The 19,636-nt window shown below is 48.7% G+C and overlaps 1 protein-coding gene across 2 annotated transcripts; it reads right to left on the bottom strand.

Moving 5' to 3' along the window:
• Positions 1 to 7,544: 7,544 nt before the first annotated feature.
• Positions 7,545 to 11,774, bottom strand: LOC131896575 (cytochrome P450 2D3-like). 2 transcript variants are annotated; one of them, XM_059247302.1, is made up of 9 exons: positions 11,558 to 11,774; positions 10,551 to 10,722; positions 10,140 to 10,292; positions 9,901 to 10,061; positions 9,078 to 9,254; positions 8,774 to 8,915; positions 8,366 to 8,553; positions 7,863 to 8,004; positions 7,545 to 7,762 (listed from the first exon to the last, which is right to left on the bottom strand). In XM_059247302.1, exons 1-9 carry the CDS (start codon positions 11,744 to 11,746, stop codon positions 7,584 to 7,586), a joined length of 1,503 nt encoding a protein of 500 aa, XP_059103285.1. In that variant the 5' UTR covers positions 11,747 to 11,774; the 3' UTR covers positions 7,545 to 7,583. The 2 variants fall into 2 exon arrangements, with proteins under 2 accessions (XP_059103285.1, XP_059103286.1); XM_059247303.1 differs by lacking the exon at positions 10,140 to 10,292 and having other exon boundaries at positions 9,901 to 10,056; positions 10,546 to 10,722.
• Between the last annotated feature and the right edge of the window lie 7,862 nt (positions 11,775 to 19,636).

Raw genomic sequence — 19,636 nt, 5'->3', positions numbered from 1 at the left:
CTTTGAGAGCTTGAGGACATTGCCTCAGAGAGGAATAAGACCCCACAGAAGCTTCAGGGAATACTTTGTTGTCAAGACATGAGGGGCTGACTGACACTACCAGTCAGTGGCTCCCATGAGTGTGTGAGCAGTGCAGGGGTGTCTCCTGCAGTTGTGGGGAGGCAGCTGTAGCTCCTCTGGGTGAATAAAGGACAGCTGGAGCCCTGTGGGTGAGGAAAGGGCAGTGGGGGAAGGCAGCTGGAGCCTGTGTAGTGTTCCCTTCATGTCTGAGGTCACTCAGTTGATCAGGAAAGCGAGACACACTTGGAGATTTCTCAGATGCAATCTGAGAGCACTGAGAAGTGGTCTGAGAATCCTGGGGAGGCCACTAAGTTGGGCCATCTAATTGTCACATGGTGGCCTCTGTCTCTTTTCAGTCTTTCTTTCTTGGTGAGTCAACATCTTCCCCAACAGTCTTCCACATGGAGATATGGAGGGAGTGTCTTCCTCATGCCAGAGGCCTGTGGTTAGGATGGGCAGCCATGAGGAAAATGGAAATAGAAAGATGACTCCTGAGCCATCCAAAAAATGGTACCTGTGTCCTGGGCACTGCTGGGCACACTGCACATGTCAACTCATCAATCACTAGGGTTAGCAAAGGTGCAGTCCCTGTCCTATCTGGGGATCCAGACCTCTGAAGACCAAAGGCTCAGAAGTCCCAGTGAAATCCTGGAGGGAGCTCTCTGCTGGCCCATCTACTGTGGAAGAAGGGAGGCAGGAGCTGAGTGAGAGGAGATGGAGTCCACACCATGCAGCACCTCAGCAAGGACCAGACCCTGGGTCTCCTCCTCTCTGCTGTCCCTGCCACCTCGTTCTCTGCCCATGTGTATGCCACTGGGGCGTGTGGGGGACTCCATGCTTGTTGCTGGCCTGAAGCCCCCAAGTCAACTTCCTGTTCTTGTCCATAGCTCTTTCCCTGCCCAACCCACTTAGGAAAATATGTCACTCTAGATTGGGGCACAGAGAAGGGTCTTTACTCTAACTCGATCTCAGCCCGAATGAATTCCCGAATGGGAGTCAGGACAGCAGCATGGGTCACAGTCAGAAGTTGGGGACAGAGACAACTGTGCTCTGGTCACTGATTGGCTCAGGTTGGTGGCTTCCTCCTGGTTTGCCTCAGGACCCTCCCAGGGTAACGTCTGAGGCCTGATGGTTAAACCTGGATGTGAGCAGTCCCACATTCTGCCTCTGTTCATTTCTCCTCCTCTCTTCTGTGTGTCATGTATGAAATCATGAAAGACAGCAATGGTGCTGACTGGGTCTGATTTTCCTGCTTCAGGCTAAATGAGTTCCCGTGATCTAAGTGCACCAAGGAGGTGAAGGATGTCACACACTGGGTGATGTAAATATCCTGGTCTGTCAGCTGCTTCTGGGAGATGACCTGCATGCTCTGGTCACTCACTGTCTGCCTGCTTACACTGTTTGATTCTTTCTCCTCCGTTTATGCCACCTAGCCATGTGAACAAGTGTGGCCTGTCATGATCAGTGTGACTTCTTGGTGACTGGGGTCTTGGTATTCATGTCAGCTGCACAGCTCTGCTATGTCTACAAGAGCAAGCTGGAACTCAGTCCCTGGTCACCAGGGTTCAGGGGTGCTCCCAGTTCACAATTCTCTGTACACGTGTCAACAGATACTTGATCACTGTCCTTTGGACTCCACTGGAAGAAGATAAATAGAAAGGACCTGGGCATGTCTCTCCTGGACTCTGTTCTGTGTGTCATTTCCCTTTTCTGGCTTCAACTGTCTGGGTTCACTGAAGTGAAGACCACAGTCAGTCTAAGGCCATTCCTGGGTCCCTGCTTTCTTTCCCTAGGCATGGTGGGAAGTGCAAACCCAGTCAGCTTGGGAAGAGTGATGTGACTCCCTGGGGTGACTGTGTCTCTGAGGATGCTGCCTCAGGAACAGTTATTTTGGGCAAAGGAAGGCCAAGAGATTCTTTATGGTTGGTGAAGCTCATGGTAGAGGACACAGCGGGAGTGTTGCCAATTATGTATGGAATCCCAAACCACAGAACTAATACTTGAGATAGTTCATGCTCCGTATGTGAAGAAATGCAGCCCAGTGTGGTGTCACAGGCCTTTAGTCCCAGCACTTTGGAGGCAGAGGCAGGTGGTCTTTGAGTTCTAGGCTAGCCTTGTTTACAAAGCAAGTTCCAGGAAACTAAGACTGTTACAAAACCAAGTAAACCAAAACAAAAAACCCAGACAAACAACACCACCACCATAAAAAAAAAGAAAAGAGAAAAGGAAGGAAGATAACAGAAATAAATACAGAATTTAAATATTTTTATTTAAATGACAAGGTAAAATGAGAAGACAGTCAAAAGACAAAACTGAATGGAAAGGGAATCAAAGTACAACAGAAGTATATCAGTCAGGTTTGAGTGGGAACCTGACTCTAAAGAGACTAGATCAGGTTTAAGAATGGAGCACCATGATCCCACCATCCACAGCCACTGAGGCAGCTGTGCATCGGTGATCTTTGCTTTAAAACTGCTCATGATAGTTGAGGAGAACTTTTTGAGACATTGTGAACACCTCGGGAGAAGCACTGAGAGACCCACACACAAAGCATTCGAGGGGTTTTGATATTGTGACTTCCTGTTGTGTTGAAGAGAAGGATTCATGGATTGCTGCAACACATAAGTCTGCCAGAAATGTAGGGATGTGTGCTGGACCACAGCAGGCTGACAGAAATGTCTGGATGTGTGCTGGACCCCACCAGGATGACAGAAATGTCTGGATGTGTGCTGGACCACACCAGGCTGACAGAAATGTCTGGATGTGTGCTGGACCACAGCAGGCTGACAGAAATGTCTGGATGTGTGCTGGACCCCACCAGGATGACAGAAATGTCTGGATGTGTGCTGGACCACAACAGGATGACAGAAATGTCTGGATGTGTGCTGGACCGAACCAGGCTGACAGAAACGTCTGGATGTGTGCTGGACCACACGAGGCTGACAGAAATGTCTGCATGTGTGCTGGACCACACCAGGCTGAAAGACATGTAGAGGATTGTGTAGAACCTGCTGAAAACTTCACAGAAAAGAAAATGTTTGTGGGTAGTGTTGGAAAAGATACAAGAGAAATAGAGTTTGGCCAGACTGAGACCATAGAGGTTGTCGATGACTGATTGAAAGGTAGAGAAGTCAGGGCAGGAACTGGGAGGTAGAAACTAAAGAAGGGACCATGGAGGAGTGCTGCTTACTGGTTCCTCAGCCTGGATTTTAATGGCCTTATTGAACAGCTTAACTGCCCTACCACATGTATCCTACCCTGCTCACTGTCCCCCAGATCTGGCTCTGTACCCCTTTCTGCCCCCACACAGCCTGTTGCCTTCCACTTTGAGACCAACACCCAGATGTTTAAAGACAGGTATTGGGGGGGGCAGTCTGTGGTGTCCTCTCCACAGTTCACCAGCACTTCCCGAACCGCCTTCAGTCCATTGATCACAACCACGGGCTTCCAGGCCATCAACAGGCTGAACACATCACCATAGCGTTGTTGAAGCTGAAGGAGCGGGACAGAGCGCTTAGGAAGTGAGGTGCCCACAGATCCTTGAACCAGCTTAATGTGTAAGTATTGGCACAGTGTCCATGTGTCCGTGTGTCTCTGTGTCATTGTGTGAGTGCACAATGAGTGTGTGTGCATATGCTTGTGTGTGTGTGTGCTTGCGTATTTGAATGTGTTTGTGTGTTGTTTGTTTTGATTTTTAGTCCTCATATTAGCTGGGCAAAAGCTCTTCCACTGAGTTCCAACCCGTCTCAGACCTGGCGCCCTGTGGCTGTGGCATGCCATTTTAAGTTCAATAAAGGACTCATGGTAGAGATGACACCTGCTGTGATCTTGCCCGAGCCTGGACACTGTCCTGGTGTCCCTCAGCATCTCATGACACATGAAGAAACCGGTTCCTTGAGATGGGCAGTGAGGCCAGAGACCACACAGCAGCAAGACATTTGAAAAGTCACAGCCCCTCTCTCTCCACTCGGTCTGCTGACAGACATGCTGAACTAGACCTAAGATCATGCACTTCACTAAGCCCTCATCTGTGACAGGATCATAAGGACTTGGGACCTTCATGATTGCTGCCCTGTCCAAATAGATATGAACCTTGCTGTCACAACCTGCCTCACCTCCTGGATTTCCCCCAACCCCAAAAAAACCTTTTGCCCTGGAAAGTAGAGTGTCCTCAGACCTGGCAGTGCCTGCAACCGGGGAGCTGTTTAGCCTGTCTGAACCTGGGGGCCCAGCTCCTGTCTAACCTGTGGCTACATCCCCAGGATGTGGTGAAACAGACACTGTAAGCTCGGTATCCATCCACCACGAACTCCCTCACCTTGTAGAAGCTATATGGCATGTACCTGAAGTCCACCTGCAGCAGATAGCTCCGCACGGGCAGGGGCACAGGGCCAGGTGGGTATCTAGAGTCCAGTGCTGGCACTGGGGCAAGAAATCCACCAGTATTATGAAAATGACTTTGACTATGGATACAGACCTAGGGCATGCCCAGTCAGCAACTCCAAAGCTGCCCCACTGCTGCCCAGGATTCTGGTAAAACAATGTCCAACACTCACAACAGACACCAGGGGTCAGGAAGTCCCACAGATTGGAACCTGCCACCTTCTAAGGGACTGCCAATGGTGCTCTTTTGTCCTTTGCCACAAGTTTCTGTGTTTGGCCAAGTGCAGGGAGGGGCCAGCGACCTTCAGTCTATGCTGAGAGCTAAACATTGCTGTTCAGCCGGGCTGAGCATGATGGGCAGATGTCCAAGGGAAAACCTGCTTTAAGGTGCATAATCATTACCCATAGGAAAATGATCAGGTATGCCACCCATGTGTGACTTTGGGGGCTTTAGGACACTGCCTGGGGAAGGAAAAAGACCTCACCAAAGCTTTGTGGAACATTGTGTTGGCCAGAGAGGATGGTCTGACCGTCAGTACCAGTCAATGGCTTCTGTGGGTGTGTGAGCAGTGGGAGGGTGTCCCCTGCAGTTAGGGGAAGGAGGCTGCAGCCCCACTGGGTGAATGAGGGGCAGTGGGGGAAGGACATTGGAGACCCTGTGGGTAAGTGAGGCACAGTGTGGGAATGCAGCAGGAGTCCCTGTGTGGCAGTGGGGGGCAGAAAGGAAAGGCAGTGAGAGCCCCAGTGGATGAGTGGGGGTCAGTGCAGGGAGGCAGGAAAAGCCCTTCTAAGTGAGTGGGGGGCTGGGGGAGATAGCTTGATCCCCTTGGCTGAGTAGGGGCCAGTGGGAAAGTATTTGGGGCCCATGTAATCCTCAGTGTAGGCCTGAGGTCCCACACTTGTTCAGGAGCGCAAGACACACAAGTAGGAGATTTCCCAGATCCGATCTGAGAGAGCTGAGAAATGGTCTGAAAAGCCTGAGGAGACCACTAAGTTGGGCCAGGAACTTGTCCCGTGGTGGTCTCTCTCCTTTATTCACACTTTCGTTCTTGGTGGGTCAATCTTCCCCCAACGTCTTCCCCATGGAGGTATGGAGGCAGTGTCCTCCTCATGCCAGAGGCCTGTGTTTAGGATGGCAGCCATGAGGAGAATGTAAAGATGACTCCTGAGCCTTCCAACAAATGTCACCTGTGTTCTGGGCACAGCTGGGCACACTGCACATGTCAGCTCATCACTCACTAGGGTCAGTGAAGGTGCAGTCCCTGTCCTTGCTGGGGATCCAGACCTCTGAAGACTCAGAAGCCCCATTAGAATCCAGGCAAGCACTCTCTGCTGCCCGCTCCAGTGTGGCAGAAGAGAGGCAGGAGCTGAGTGAGAGGAGATGGAGTCCACACCATGCAGCACCTCAGCAAGGACCAGACCCTGGGTCTCCTCTTCCCCGCTGCCCTTGTTGCCACTCACTTTCCCATGTCTATGTCACCGGGGCCTATGGGGGACTCTACACTTCTTGTTTGTCCTGAAGTCCCAAGTCTGCTGACTGTTCCTGTCTATAGCTCTTGGTCCTGTCCAACCCAGTTAGGATAATGTGTCAACCCAGGCTGGTGCACAGACAAGGATCCTTCTCTAGCTCAAACTTGACCTGAATGGAGCCCTGAATGGGAGTCAGGACAGCAGCATGGGTCATAGGAGTGGGGACAGAGACAATTCTGCTCTGGTCACTGATAGGCTCAGGCTGGTGGCTTCCTCCTGGTTTGCCCCAGGACCCTCCCAGGGTAACTTCAGAGGACTGATGGTTAAACCTGGATGTTAATTGTCTTACATCTGCGTCTCTTCAACTCTCCTCCTTTGTTCTGTGTGTCACGTATGACATCATGAAAGAGTAGCAATGGTCTGACTGGGTTCAGGTGTGCAGTGTGGCATGGACCGACTCAGGCCTGATTTTCCTGCTTCAGGGATAAATGAGTCCCCATGATCTAAGTGCAATGGGCACATGATGGATGTCACACACTGTGTGTTGTAAAGTCCCTGGTCTGTCACCAGCTCTTGGGGATGACCTGGATGCTCTGGTGAACACCTGTCTGTTAGCACTGTTTACTCCCTTTCATCCTCCATCCTCGCCTCCTCAGCCATGTGAATAAATGTGTCCTGTCAGGATCAGTGTGACTTCCAGGGGCACTGGAGTCTTGGTATTCATGTCAGCTGCTCAGGTCTGCCATGTCCACAAGACCAAGCTGGAACTCCCTGATCTTCAGGATTCAGGGGTGCTCCCAGTTCACAATTCTCTGTACACATGTCAACAGATCCTTAATCACTGTCCTTTGGACTCCACTGGAGGAGGACAAACGGATCCTGGGCGTGTCCTGTCCCCTGACACATGTGACAGACAGCTGGGGGTGTGCCCAACCCCCTGAGCTCTGCTGTCCCTTTCCCTGCTGCTGCTTTTCTTCCCTGTCCTCTCTCTGCAGTCACCTCTGTGGGGACAGCAGCCTTCCCAGCTCTGGGGGCCTTTCCAGGCGCTCATGCACCTCAGGGTCTCGGGGACTTCCTGCATCTCTGTCACCAGACAGGAGCAGTGTGGGTCCTGTCAGGCTCATGACACCTGTCCCTGGACCCATGGAGTCCTGCCCCTGCCTGCAGTTTGTCACCTCCTCAGTCACCTCTGCTGTGTCTTTCTGGTGAGGAAGGGTCAGCGGACACTCTGAACACCAGCACTGTCCTTCCTTCCTATCTTTCCCCCATCCTGCTCTCCGGCTTTCCCTTCTTCCCATTCAGTTTCCTCTTTTCTCCCTCCCTGGTTCTGTGTTTGTGAGACCGTGATCCTCAGCATGGACTCTGGCAGTCCTGAACCTTGCTTTATAGCCCAGGCTAGCCCCAAACTTGCCATTCTCTGTGTCAGGGTCCCAGGTGCTGAATCTGCAGGCTTTGCCTTTACACTAGGGTGAGCTCAACCCTTTTCCTAGCATTCAAGGTGTGCATTAGGAAGGCTCAGGTGCAGGGTGAGGGGTGATGGTGGACAGTTCTCTGAGGACCAGATGCAGACAGGGTGAGAGTTTAAATGAGAAAGCAAGTGGCAGCCATAAAACTGGTTTATTGTGGGAAGATCAGAGTGAGCTAGGGGCTGGACTAGAATCTGTGTCCTGCTAGCGAGAGACTGCACAGAGCTCGTAGGGGGAGGGGGATGACAGAAACATGAAGACCCCGTGGTCACTGGGCCGGGGCTGTCCATCAGGCACCGAGAAGCTAAAGCGCTGCAGGAGGCAGGTGAAGAAGAGGAAGAGCTCCATGCGGGCCAGAGGCTCCCCCAGACATGCTCTGCGGCCTGTGGGTGGGAGAGGGGATCAGTCAGTCTGGGGCCTGATGGATGCTCCACCCTCCAAGGCCCCCTGGGAAGAGACAGGGAGCCAGGCACCCCCCAGGACCTGCTGAGAATGGCATGAAGGCCTCATGCTTCACAAAGCGGCCCTGGGCATCCAGGAAGTGTTCAGGATGGAACTGGAGGGGCTTCTCCCAGACAGTCTCATCCTTCAGCACTGAGGACAGGTTGGGGATGAGGGTCGTTCCCTGGCAGGAGACACATGGTGTGAACATGGACTGAGACATGGCTAACATGACCCTGGTCACCAAGTTCACATGCACAACCTCTTCCTGCACACACTGGACCACACACAGAGCATCTTAGTCCCTTCTCTACTGATAGAAGGTGTCCCAAACCAAGACCTGTCCCCGTGTGCAATGCTTCCTAAAATCCCCTGTGGCTTATTCAATTGGACATCCCACTTCCCTGGAGAATCCTGCTCAAGGGCTGTCTTGTGCTCACACCCAGGTTGGTCCTATCACCATGTGGAAATCCAGGATGTGGTAGTCTTGTCTTTTTTGCCCTTGTTTGCTAGTAGCCATGCTATGGTAAGAGCGCCATGCATACCTTGGGGATGAGGAAGCCCTGTACTTCAATGTCACGGGATGTCATGTGTGGTATATTCATTGGGACAATGTCTGCAAATCTCTGCACCTCATGAATGACAGCATTGGTGTAGGGCATGGAGGTCTGGTCTGCCATCTCTGGACGCCTCCCCTGCCCTATGACTTCATCGATCTCCTGGTGGACTCGGCCTACAGAAACATCATTCCCCCAGTTAAGGACTCCCAGGAAGATGCCCATGAACCCTCTACTACTTCTGTGTTAAGGTCTGGGTCCATGGGAGAAAGATGGCTATCACCCTTGCTGGAGTCTGGGTCAAGTCAGTGCTGGGAACCTCAAGTGTCTGAAGAAGGCTTAAGGAGTGTGCCTCTCCCCTCCCTCTTCTTTCTTCCCAGCCCCAGCAAGACTCACACTGCACATCTGGGTGCAGGATCATGAGCAGCAGGGCCCAGGCCAGTGTGACTGAAGTGGTCACCATCCCAGCATCAAACAGGTCAGAGACAACCAAACGTAGATTTGCATCATTGAAGCTGCTCTCAGGGTTCCCCTTGGCCTGGGCCAGACAGAGATGGTGGAGTCAGAGTAGAGAGGAAAAAACCCCCACAATACCCTCCCATTGTCTCCAGGAGGCCACACTTGGGGTCACTGGGTTATTCACACGTTCATCCTCTTGGACCTCACAGTGCACTGGACACCACATCCCATAGGCTCTCACCTTCTCCACCTCTGCCAGGAAGGCATCAGTCAGGTCTCGGGGTGGCTGGGCAGGGTCCCGGGTCCTCCTGTGCTCATTCACCAAGTTATCCACCATGTCCATGAAGGCCTTTTGCCCAGCGAAAACTTTGTCAAGGAGCCCCGGGATGCGCAAGAGAATTGGGAACGTGTTCAGAACCTGTGACAGCCAAGGAAAGCTGCTTTTTAATGTAATGTGTTAATAACTAGGATGTCTAATATAGTTATCATATTAAAATTTTTGGTTGTATATGCATGATGTGAGGAGTACTGTTGCCATGACAATGATGTTGAGGTCAGGGGATCACCTCCAGTCAGTTCTGTCCTTACTACATGGCTTCCAGGATTCGAACTCAAGCACCACGCTTGCGTGGTGAGTTCCTTCACCCACTGATCCTTTCTTGGCTCCTGGGTACTTCGGCTCATTGTTGCTCTCATCCAGTCTCAGATTCCAGCCTCTTCCACAATGGACATAGGGCCTGTTTATCCCCACTCATCACCTGCCTCCTCCTCTGTTCCAGCCCTTAGGCTCTTACAGCCCAGGGTGATCAGAACGAATATTCTACCTTGGACACCACAGGCTTGTGTGGCTTCCATGTAGACAGAGGACACAGGTTCTCTCCCTTTCTAGAAACTCTGACCTTGTCCACTCCCCCGACTCCCCATCCTTAGACATGTGTCAAGGTCCAGGCCTTTCCTCCTGCAGTGGACTCCCAGAAGGCCACTCCCATGGCCTTGGCACACAGCTTCCTCAGGGAAGATGGACAGCATAGATGTGCCTCTGCGGGCTGTCCTGAACCTCCTACCTCAGGAAACAAGCCAGTGTTCTCTCCCATGTTTTCGTCCAACTTTTCTAGCAGCTTGGTGAACTGAGGGTCTCCATACTCAAAGCGCCGGGCATAAATGAGGGACGTGATGACATTGCACACAGCTTTGTTCAGGAGGTGGCTGGGATTGAGGGGCTGTCCTGGGAGTGGAGAAGCAAGTGAGTCACTGTACTGCTCATGTCTTCTGTGCCCATCTGCATCCCTCACCCATCACCCACCAGCCTTTTCGGCCAGGGCTTCACAGAGGTGTCCAGCCTCTTCTGTCACCCACTGCTCCAGGGATTTCTTGCCCAGGCCAAAGTTGCGCAGGGTGGACACAGAGAATCTTCGCTGCTCTCTCCACTCAGGCCCATAAGGTGCAAAGACCACACCTGTAGACACATGTTTGTGTAACCAAGGACACCTGGCTCTGCTGTCCTCTGCTCCTCTGGGATCTTTATCACCCATAACCTCACACCTTCACCCCCAGACCATCCCCAGCCCACTCTAGTATGTTAAGTTGACTCTGTGGTGGATTTCAGAGGCCTTTGAACTGCTTCACTGCATTACCCCTGTATCATGTCCTTCCTCTGCTCACTGTCCCCCAGGTCTGTCTCTGATCTCGTCTCTGCCCCCACACAGCACTTTGCCTGTAGCTTTGTGCCCAAAGCCCATGTGTTGAAACATGGGTATTGGAGGGCGGTCAGAGGTGTCCTCTCCACGGTTCACCAGCACTTCCCGAACCGCCTTCAGTCCATTGATCACGACCATTGGCTTCCAGGCCATCTGCAGGCTGAACACGTCACCATAGCGTTGTTGAAGCTGGAGGAGAGGGACAGAGCACTTAGGAAGTGGCATCTCAGAAGATCCTAGAACCAGGCTCACTGCATAAACATTGGTGTAGTCTCTCTCTCTCTCTCTCTCTCTCTCTCTCTCTCTCTCTCTCTCTGTCTCTCTCTCTCTCTCTGTGTGTGTGTGTGTGTGTGTGTGTGTGTGTGTGTGTTTGTGTTGTTGTTGTTGTTGTTGTTATTGAACCTCGGTCTTCACATGTGTTTGGCAAATGTTCTACTGATCTCCATCCCCAGTCTGAGATCTGCTGCCCTGTGGCTGGGGCATCTCACCTTTTAGGTTCAGCAAAGGGCTCAGTAGATTTGATCACCCAGCTGTGACCTTGCCAGAGCCAGAAAACTGTCCTGTTGCCCATCAGAATCTTATAACAAGTGAAGAAACTGGTTCCTTGTGATGGGCCAGTGAGGCCAGAGTCCACACAGCAAGAGATTCAAGCAGCCACAGCCTCTCTCTCCACTCTGTCTCCTGACAGACATGCTGAACTAGACCCGTAATCGGGCTCCACACTAAAACTCGTCTGTGACAGGATCATAAGGGATGTGGGGTCTTCACGACTGCTGCCGTGTCTAACCAGAACTGAATGAACTCTGCTGTGACACCCTACCTTACCTTCTGGAATTTGTCCCCAAAATCTTTTGCCCCAGAGAGTTCCGAGTGTCCTCACATCTGGCAGTGACGGCCACCTGGAAACTGTTAAGCCTGTCCCATCCTGGGGACCCAGCTCCCTGTCTAACCTGTGGTTCCACCCCCAGTATGTGGTGCCACCGACATTGTAAGCTCGGTTACTATCTCCCACGGCCTCCCTCACCTTGTACAAGCTGTAGGGCATGTCATTGAAGTCCACCTGCAGCAGGTTGCCCAGCACAGGCACGGGCACAGGGCCTGGTGGGTATCGAGAAGTCCAGCGCTGGCGGCGGTGCATCAGATCCACCAGTAATATGAAGAGGACTGTGAATATGGCCACAGACCCCAGGCCATACCCAGTCAGCAGCTCCATGTCTGTCCACTGCTGCACAGGCTTCCGGGAAAACAATGTCCAACACTCACAACAGCCTCCTGGGATCAGGAAGTCCCAACAACTTGGAACCTGCCACCTTATAAGAGACTGCCAATGGTGCCCTTTGTCCTTTGTCACAAGTTTCTGTGGTTTGTCTAGCCAAGTGTAAGGAGGGGCCAGAGATGTTTAGCCCCTCCCAAGAGCTGAACATAGCAGTTCTGCTGGGTTGACCATTGTGGGCAGATGTCCATTGGACCCCTGCTTCAAGGTGTGCCATGATGACATGCCGTAGAACATGTGGTCTGCCCCACATGCAAAGCTTTGAGAGCTTGAGGACATTGCCTCAGAGAGGAATAAGACTTTACCAAAGATTCATGGACGTGAGGGGCTGACTGTCAATAACATCAACGGCTCCTGTGGTGTAGCAGGGTCCTTGTTGTTGCTCCCTTTTTTTTTTTTTTTTTTTTTTTTTTTTTTGGTTTTTCGAGACAGGGTTTCTCTGTGTAGCTTTGCGCCTTTCCTGGAACTCACTTGGTAGCCCAGGCTGGCCTCAAACTCACAGAGATCCGCCTGGCTCTTCCTCCCGAGTGCTGGGATTAAAGACGTGTGCCACCACCGCCCGGCTGTTGTTGCTCCCTTTGGGGCGGGGGCCAAGTAGGCGCAGAGTCAAACCACACAGACTCTGGGAGAATGTGGAAACAACAAGCTCAGTTTATTCAGGAAGAGGCAAGCCTTATATACCCTCCACCCCACCCTGGGGGAAGGTCTGATGAATATGCATTAGCTGGTGTGACATGGCTGCCTCTCATTGGTCCGGGTCATCTCCAGATCATGTTTCAGCTGCTGTTGCTAAGACCATCAGGCAGACCCAGGCTGGCTCTCAGAAAGTATCTTTTTTACTTGTTTGAGCCATCTGGCTATCAAGCCCGTTAAGGATGAGTCATCCCACATATCCACCCCTTTTTATTATTTTATAGGACATGCTCAGCGGGAGCGAGGGTGCATTGCCCTAACCTTGACTCCACCTCAGGAGAGCTCAGCATATAATGGACTGTGCCTGTCTTAGATTGGCTTGCCAAACAAGCTCGTATCCGTCATTGACTACCAGCCCTGGAAGAGCATCAATCCTGGAGAGCTGTCTGGGTGGGGGCCTTCAGGCAGTAGGCTTCTGTATCTCAGTGATCCATGCATGCATTATCTCCCTAGGAGGACTTTGATCTAGGTGTCTGAGAGCCAATAAAACCTGTAGGGTCGCCTTTGTGGCCGCCTCCTGTTGGTGAACCTGTTGCAGAAGATATTTGAACAAGAGAAGGATTCGTCAAAAATTTCAATCTCGATTCGCGCGATAAAAATGACTGGGGTCCCATCCATGTCCTTGAGATTGAAATTTTTGACGAATCCTTCTCTTGTTCAAATATCTTCTGCAACAGGTTCACCAACAGGAGACGGCCACAAAGGCGACCCTACAGGTTTTATTGGCTCTCAGATACCTACATCAAAGTCCTCCTAGGGAGATAATGCATGCATGGATCACTGAGATACAGAAGGCTACTGCCTGAAGGCCCCCACCCAGACAGCTCTCCAGGATTGATGCTCTTCCAGGGCTGGTAGTCAATGACTGATACGAGCTTGTTTGGCAAGCCAATCTAAGACAGGCACAGTCCATCATATGCTGAGCTCTCCTGAGGTGGAGTCAAGGTTAGGGCAATGCACCCTCGCTCCCGCTGAGCATGTCCTATAAAATAATAAAAAGGGGTGGATATGTGGGATGACTCATCCCTAACGGGCTTGATAGCCAGATGGCTCAAACAAGTAAAAAAGATACTTTCTGAGAGCCAGCCTGGGTCTGCCTGATGGTCTTAGCAACAGCAGCTGAAACATGATCTGGAGATGACCTGGACCAATGAGAGGCAGCCATGTCACACCAGCAGATGCATCTTCATCAGACTTCCCCCAAGGGTGGGGTGGAGGGTATATAAGGCTTGCCTCTTCGTGAATAAACTGAGGTTGTTGTTTCCACATTCTCCCCGAGTCTGTGTGGTTTGACTCTGCACCTACTTGGCCCCCACCCCCAAAGGGAGCAACAACAAGCACCCTGCTACACCATGGGTGTGTGAGCAGTGAGTGTGTGTCTCCTGCAGTTGTGGGGAGGCAGCTGTAGCCCCTGTGGGTGAATAAATAGCAGTTGGGAAAAGCAGCTGGAGCCCTGTGGGTGAGTGAGGGACAGTGGGGGACAGTGGGGAGGGCAGCTGGAGCCTGTGTAATGTTCAGTCCATGTCTGCGGTCACCCAGTTGATCAGGAGTGCAAGACACACTTGGAGATTTCTCAGATCCAAGCTGAGATAGCCGAGAAATGGACTGAGAATCCTGGGGAGGCCACTAAGTTGGGCCAGGAACTTGTACCATGGTGGTCTCTTTCCTTCATTCACATTTCTTTCTTGGTGGGTCAATCTCTCCCCCAACGTCTTCCACATGGAGATATGGAGGCAGTGTCCTCCTCATGCCAGAGGCTGTGATTAAAATGACAGCCATGAGGAAAATGGAAACATGACTCCTGAGCCTTCCAACACATGGCACCTGTGTTCTGGGCACTGCTGGGCACACTGCACATGTCAACTCATCACTCACTAGGGTCAATGAAGGTGCAGTCCCTGTCCTTGCTGGGGATCCAGACCTCTGAAGACCAAAGGCTCAGAAGTCCCAGTGAAATCCTGGAGGGAGCTCTCTGCTGGCCCATCCACTGTGAAAGAAGGGAGGCAGGAGCTGAGTGAGAGGAGATGGAGTCCACACCATGCAGCACCTCAGCAAGGACCAGACCCTGGGTCTCCTCCTCTCTGCTGTCCCTGCCACCTCGTTCTCTGCCCATGTGTATGCCACTGGGGCGTGTGGGGGACTCCATGCTTGTTGCTGGCCTGAAGCCCCCAAGTCTGTTTCCTGTTCTTGTCCATAGCTCTTGGCCCTGCCCAACCCAGTTAGGATAATATTGCCAACCTAGGTTGGGCCACAGACAAGGGTCTTTCTCTAGTTCCAACTTCTCTTGATGGGGGCCCTCAACGGGAGTCAGGACAGCAGCATGGGTCACAGTCAGGAGTAGGGGATAGAGATAGCTGTGCTCTGGTCACTGATTGGCTCAGGTTGATGGCTTCCTCCTGGTTTGCTCCAGGACCCTTCGTGCGTAACTTCTGAAGTCTGATGATTAAACCTGGATGTTAGTTGTCACACATTCTGCCTCTCTTCAAGTCTCCTTCTCTGTTCTGTGTGTCATGTATGACATGAAAGAGTAGCATTGGTGCTGACTGGGTACACATGTGCAGAATGGCATGGGCCAACTCAGTCTTGATTACTGCTTCAGAGTAAGTGAGCCCTTGTGGTCTAAGTGCACCGAGCAGGTGATGGATGTAACACAGTGTGTGTTGTAATGTCCGTGGTCTGTCACCAGTTCTGGAGTATGACCTGGATGTTCTGGTAAACATCTGCTTGCTACCAATGTTTGCTCCCTGTTTCATCCTCCATCCTTGCCTCCTCAGCCATGTGAACAAATGTGTCCTGTCTAGATCAATATGACTTCCAGGGGCACTGGGGTCTTTGTATTCATGTCAGCTGCACAGGTCTGCCATGTCTATAAGAGCAAGCTGGAACTGAGTCCCTGGTCATCAGGGTTCAGGGGTGCTCCCAATTCACAATTCTCTGTACACATGTCAACATATACTTGATCACTGTCCTTTGGACTCTACTGGAGGAGAACAAATAGAAAGGACCCAGGCATGTCTCTCCTTGTTTCTGTCCTGCCTGCCATTTTCTTTTGCTGGCTTCAACTGTCTGGGTTCATTAAAGTGAAGACCAACAGTGATTCCAAGAGCCATTCTGGGTCCCTGCTTTCTTTCCCTAGGCTTGGTGGGAAGTGCAAAGCCAGTAGGCTTGGGAAGAGTGATGTGACTCCCTGGGGTGACTGTGACTTTGAAGTGTTGCTTTGGGAATGCTTGGTTTGGGCAAAGAAAGGCCTCAGGTTGGTTGGGGTTGATTAAGTTTTCATACCCAGATAGTTCCTTCACTCCTCATGATATTATGGGATATTACGTATTGAATTACAAACCACAGAACCTATGCTTCAGATGACATATGTAAAATATTGAGAATCCATCTCATATATAATTCCTGGGTGAGTGCTGTTTTTCCCACAATGAAAACTAAGGAGATGCTGAGCTAGATCATCACACTGAACTAATCTCAATTTCAACTTACCAAGTTGTAGAAGTAGTTGTCAGTGGGCTGAAGCTGTTCTGGAACCAAGATAGGCTCATGACTTCTGGTAACAAAGAACAGAGTTCAAGGGGGTGGGGGGTGGGGCACAGCCAAGCAGCGACTGAATCAGGTTCCAGGTGTCACTGTTTCCTATGTAGCTGGGGCAAGGTCATCAGTCTCCTGAGAACCTGAGCTCAAATGGAATATGGTGGGCACAGTGGAGTCCCTTGGTTCTGAGTGTAGAAGTGTGAGCTTGTCTGTGAGACACAAGGCCACAGCTCAATTGAGATGATGTGTCCCAGGTAGGAGGAAAGACCATATTCATTGATCATAGATTGTATAATTGTGCATGTAGGAAACAGGGAGGTTTCACAATACCATGTGAGAACATCAAACAAATTCAGCAAAGATACAAAAGTCAACACAAGAAAAGCACTTGTTCTTTCTTCATCTAACAATGAAGTAACTGGAGAGTTACTTACATGTTACTTACATATTAGTTACCATGTGAGAACTGAATGACAAGCAGTATTATATATAAAATAGCATCAAAAAGAGCCAGTATTTGAGGGCAGGGCAGTGGCTCTCACAGTGTGGCGCTTGCAGTTAAGCATGAGGACATGCATTCATTCCGGAGATCTGGACTCGCCAACCACTTCTTCAATCCCAGGGCTAGGGAGGCAGAAAAGGGAGGAGCTCAGTTGCTGGCCAGCCAGTCTAGCTCATGAGTGGGCTCCAAGCTGACTGAGACATTGTCTCAACAAATAAGGTGGTGCTTGTCTCCTTAGTGACATTACCACAGTTCCTATACAATGATTGTTGTGGGGCCCCATATTCTATTAGAGATGTCAAAGATCACTGTTGTGACTGGTTAAGGGTCACTGCTGAAAACTTAAACATTTAAAATGTTATACAGAATAGTCTTAAAACAGAGTTAATATTTATGTCTATGTAAAGTTTTAAATAATTAAAATAAAACCAAAGGATTATGAGACTTGGCAATAGAATAATCCCTACATTTTGATTTTCTTCTGTCCCACATCAGGTGGCTCTTCTGACATGAGACAGGGATTTTTGGATTTTACTTTAACAAATATGCTTGGGTTTAGAGGAGAGAGCCATGCTTCTACCCTAAAGTCAGCTTTAAATTTTAATTAAATTGGGACTACAAAAAAAGACCATTTGCCTTTTACAGTTGTAAAGAACAACAACAAAAAAAACCAAATATTTAGGAAGATTTATGAAATTTTATCCTGTTGGAAATATACTATACCATGAGGCCAGTTTAACTCTTAGCTATCTCCTCTCCTCATTAGGAAGGCTCTCCTGCTCAAATCTATTCTTTATCAATCTTAGTGGTATTCATAGTTTTTCTTCTCCTGTGGAAACAAAAGCAAAACCTCTCCCCCAGCATAACAGATAGCCTGGTTTCCATTCTGAGTTTTAATACATTTTAAAAATATATAGGTTGATTTAATTCATCAGTTTTTTTTTTTATTATCCAATGTCTCTCTGCAGCTGTTGTCCCTTTTTCATTAGCATTTAAGAAATTTAAAGTTAATAAACATTGTACTCTATCTCTGGGTGTTTTTGTTACTCTCTTCTGTTTATTAATCATTTCTTTTAAGGTTCAGTTAGACCTTTCTGTAACTGCTTGTCCTGTGGGGTTGTGAGGTACAACTGTAATATGCCTTGTGTTATAATATTCAGAAAACGGTTTCATTTTACTAGACACATATACTGGAGCACTGTCAGACTTAATTTGTACAGGTATCCCCATAATGGCCATTACTTCTAACAGATGTGTAATTATAGAATCAGCTTTTTCAGAACTCAAAGCAGTTGCCCATTGAAATCTTGAAATATATATCTATGGTATGGTATACACATTTAAATTTTCAAATTCTGCAAAATGAAACATGTCCATCTGCCAAATTTCATGTCTTTGAGTACCCTTTGGGTTACTTCCTGCAGGTAGTGGAGTTTGGTTATACAAGAAACAAGTAGGACATTTTCTTATAATTTCTTTCACTTGTTGCCAAGTGAAGGAAAATTCCTCTTTAAGCCCTTGTTATTGACATGATGTTTTTTCATATGAATAATTGATCAATTTCATCATTACCTTGTGCTAGAGGGCCTGGCAGACCCATATGGAATCCGATATGTGTTATATATATGGGATGATTCCTATTCCTGACTAATTCCTGTAATTGTATAAAGCTAATACAGACTTATCAGGAATAAGTTTAGTCATTTTAATATGTAAGACAACTCTTTCTGTATATTGAGAGACACTAATTATATTAAGAGTTTCTGAAAAATCAAAGAATAACAAATAATTCTGATTTCTGAACTGAAACATAAGGGCTTTGAATCAGTCTTATAACCTGCCTTTCCTGATTTACTTGCAACAGTATAAGATGTAGGGGCTCCAGAAATTGGGGTACCTTTTAATATATGAGGTAAAATCCAATTATTTTTTTTTATAAACTGAAATCTCTTGCTTTTTGGATAATTGTTACTTATCTCTCCCAAAAAATTACTGCAAGCTCTTTGTCAGTTTTCATTTTCTGTCCATAATGAAGCAATTTCATCATTAGTAAAAGGTACTGTAATTTCCTGCTGGGTTCATTCCTGTCAATTGACAAAGTCTTAATTTTCCTTTTAAATTAATTCAGAATCCTTTTCCACATACATCTTTAATTTTTTGCTCTGTTTGTGTGGTAAAAATGTCCACTCTATGGTAGTATTTTCTCTCTGCTTTAAAATCCCTGTAGGGGAATGCACAGAGGGTAAAATAACCAGAATGCACTCAAACTCTGGATCCAAATGATGCACATGAGCATTCTGTAATTTCTTTCCCACCAAAGCCAATTCTCTCTCAGCTTCAGCTGATAATTCTCTTAGATAATTTAAGTCCTTGTCACATTTTAAAGTTTGAAACACATTACTCAGTTCTTGATATGTTGCTCCAATAGTAGGCCATAGATAGGCAATGTCTCTCAACAATTTTTGAAAGTCATTAGGAGTCTGCAAGTGATCTCTCCAGATTTGTCCCTTTTGAGGTTGAATTTTTTGTAAACCTATTTTTTTTCAAGACAGGGTTTCTCTGTGTAGTTTTGGTGCCTGTCCTGGATCTCGCTCTGTAGATCAGGCTGGCCTCAAACTCACAGAGATCCACCTGCCTCTGCCTCCTGAGTGCTGGAATTAAAGGCATGCACCACCACTGCCTGGTTTGTAAACCTATTTTATATCCTAAGTAATTAATAGAATCTCCTCTTTGTATTTTTTCAAAAGCAATTTGTATCCCCAAACAAGGCAAATTTTTCTTTACTCCTCGAAATTTTTCTCTAACATTTGAATCAGCTAGTAAAATATCATCCATATAATGGTAAATTGTAGACTTGGGAAATTGTACATAAATTATTTTCAATGGCTGTCTAACAAAATATGGCCACAGGGTGGGGCTGTTTAACATCCGTTGTGGGAGAACCTTCCATTGATATCTCTTAACAGGCTGAGGATTACTATAAGTAGGCATTGTGAAGCCAATTTTTTTCTCTATCCTTTTCTTGTAAAGGTATAGTGAAAAAATAGTCTTTTCAATCAATAACTACAATAGGCCATACTTTGAGTAATGGAGAAGTC

Source organism: Peromyscus eremicus, chromosome 20 (assembly GCF_949786415.1).
Source record: "Peromyscus eremicus chromosome 20, PerEre_H2_v1, whole genome shotgun sequence".
NCBI classification, from domain to species: Eukaryota; Metazoa; Chordata; class Mammalia; order Rodentia; family Cricetidae; genus Peromyscus; species Peromyscus eremicus.
The sequence above is the reverse complement of the archived record's forward strand: the minus strand, read 5'-3'. Positions and strand labels throughout refer to the sequence as shown.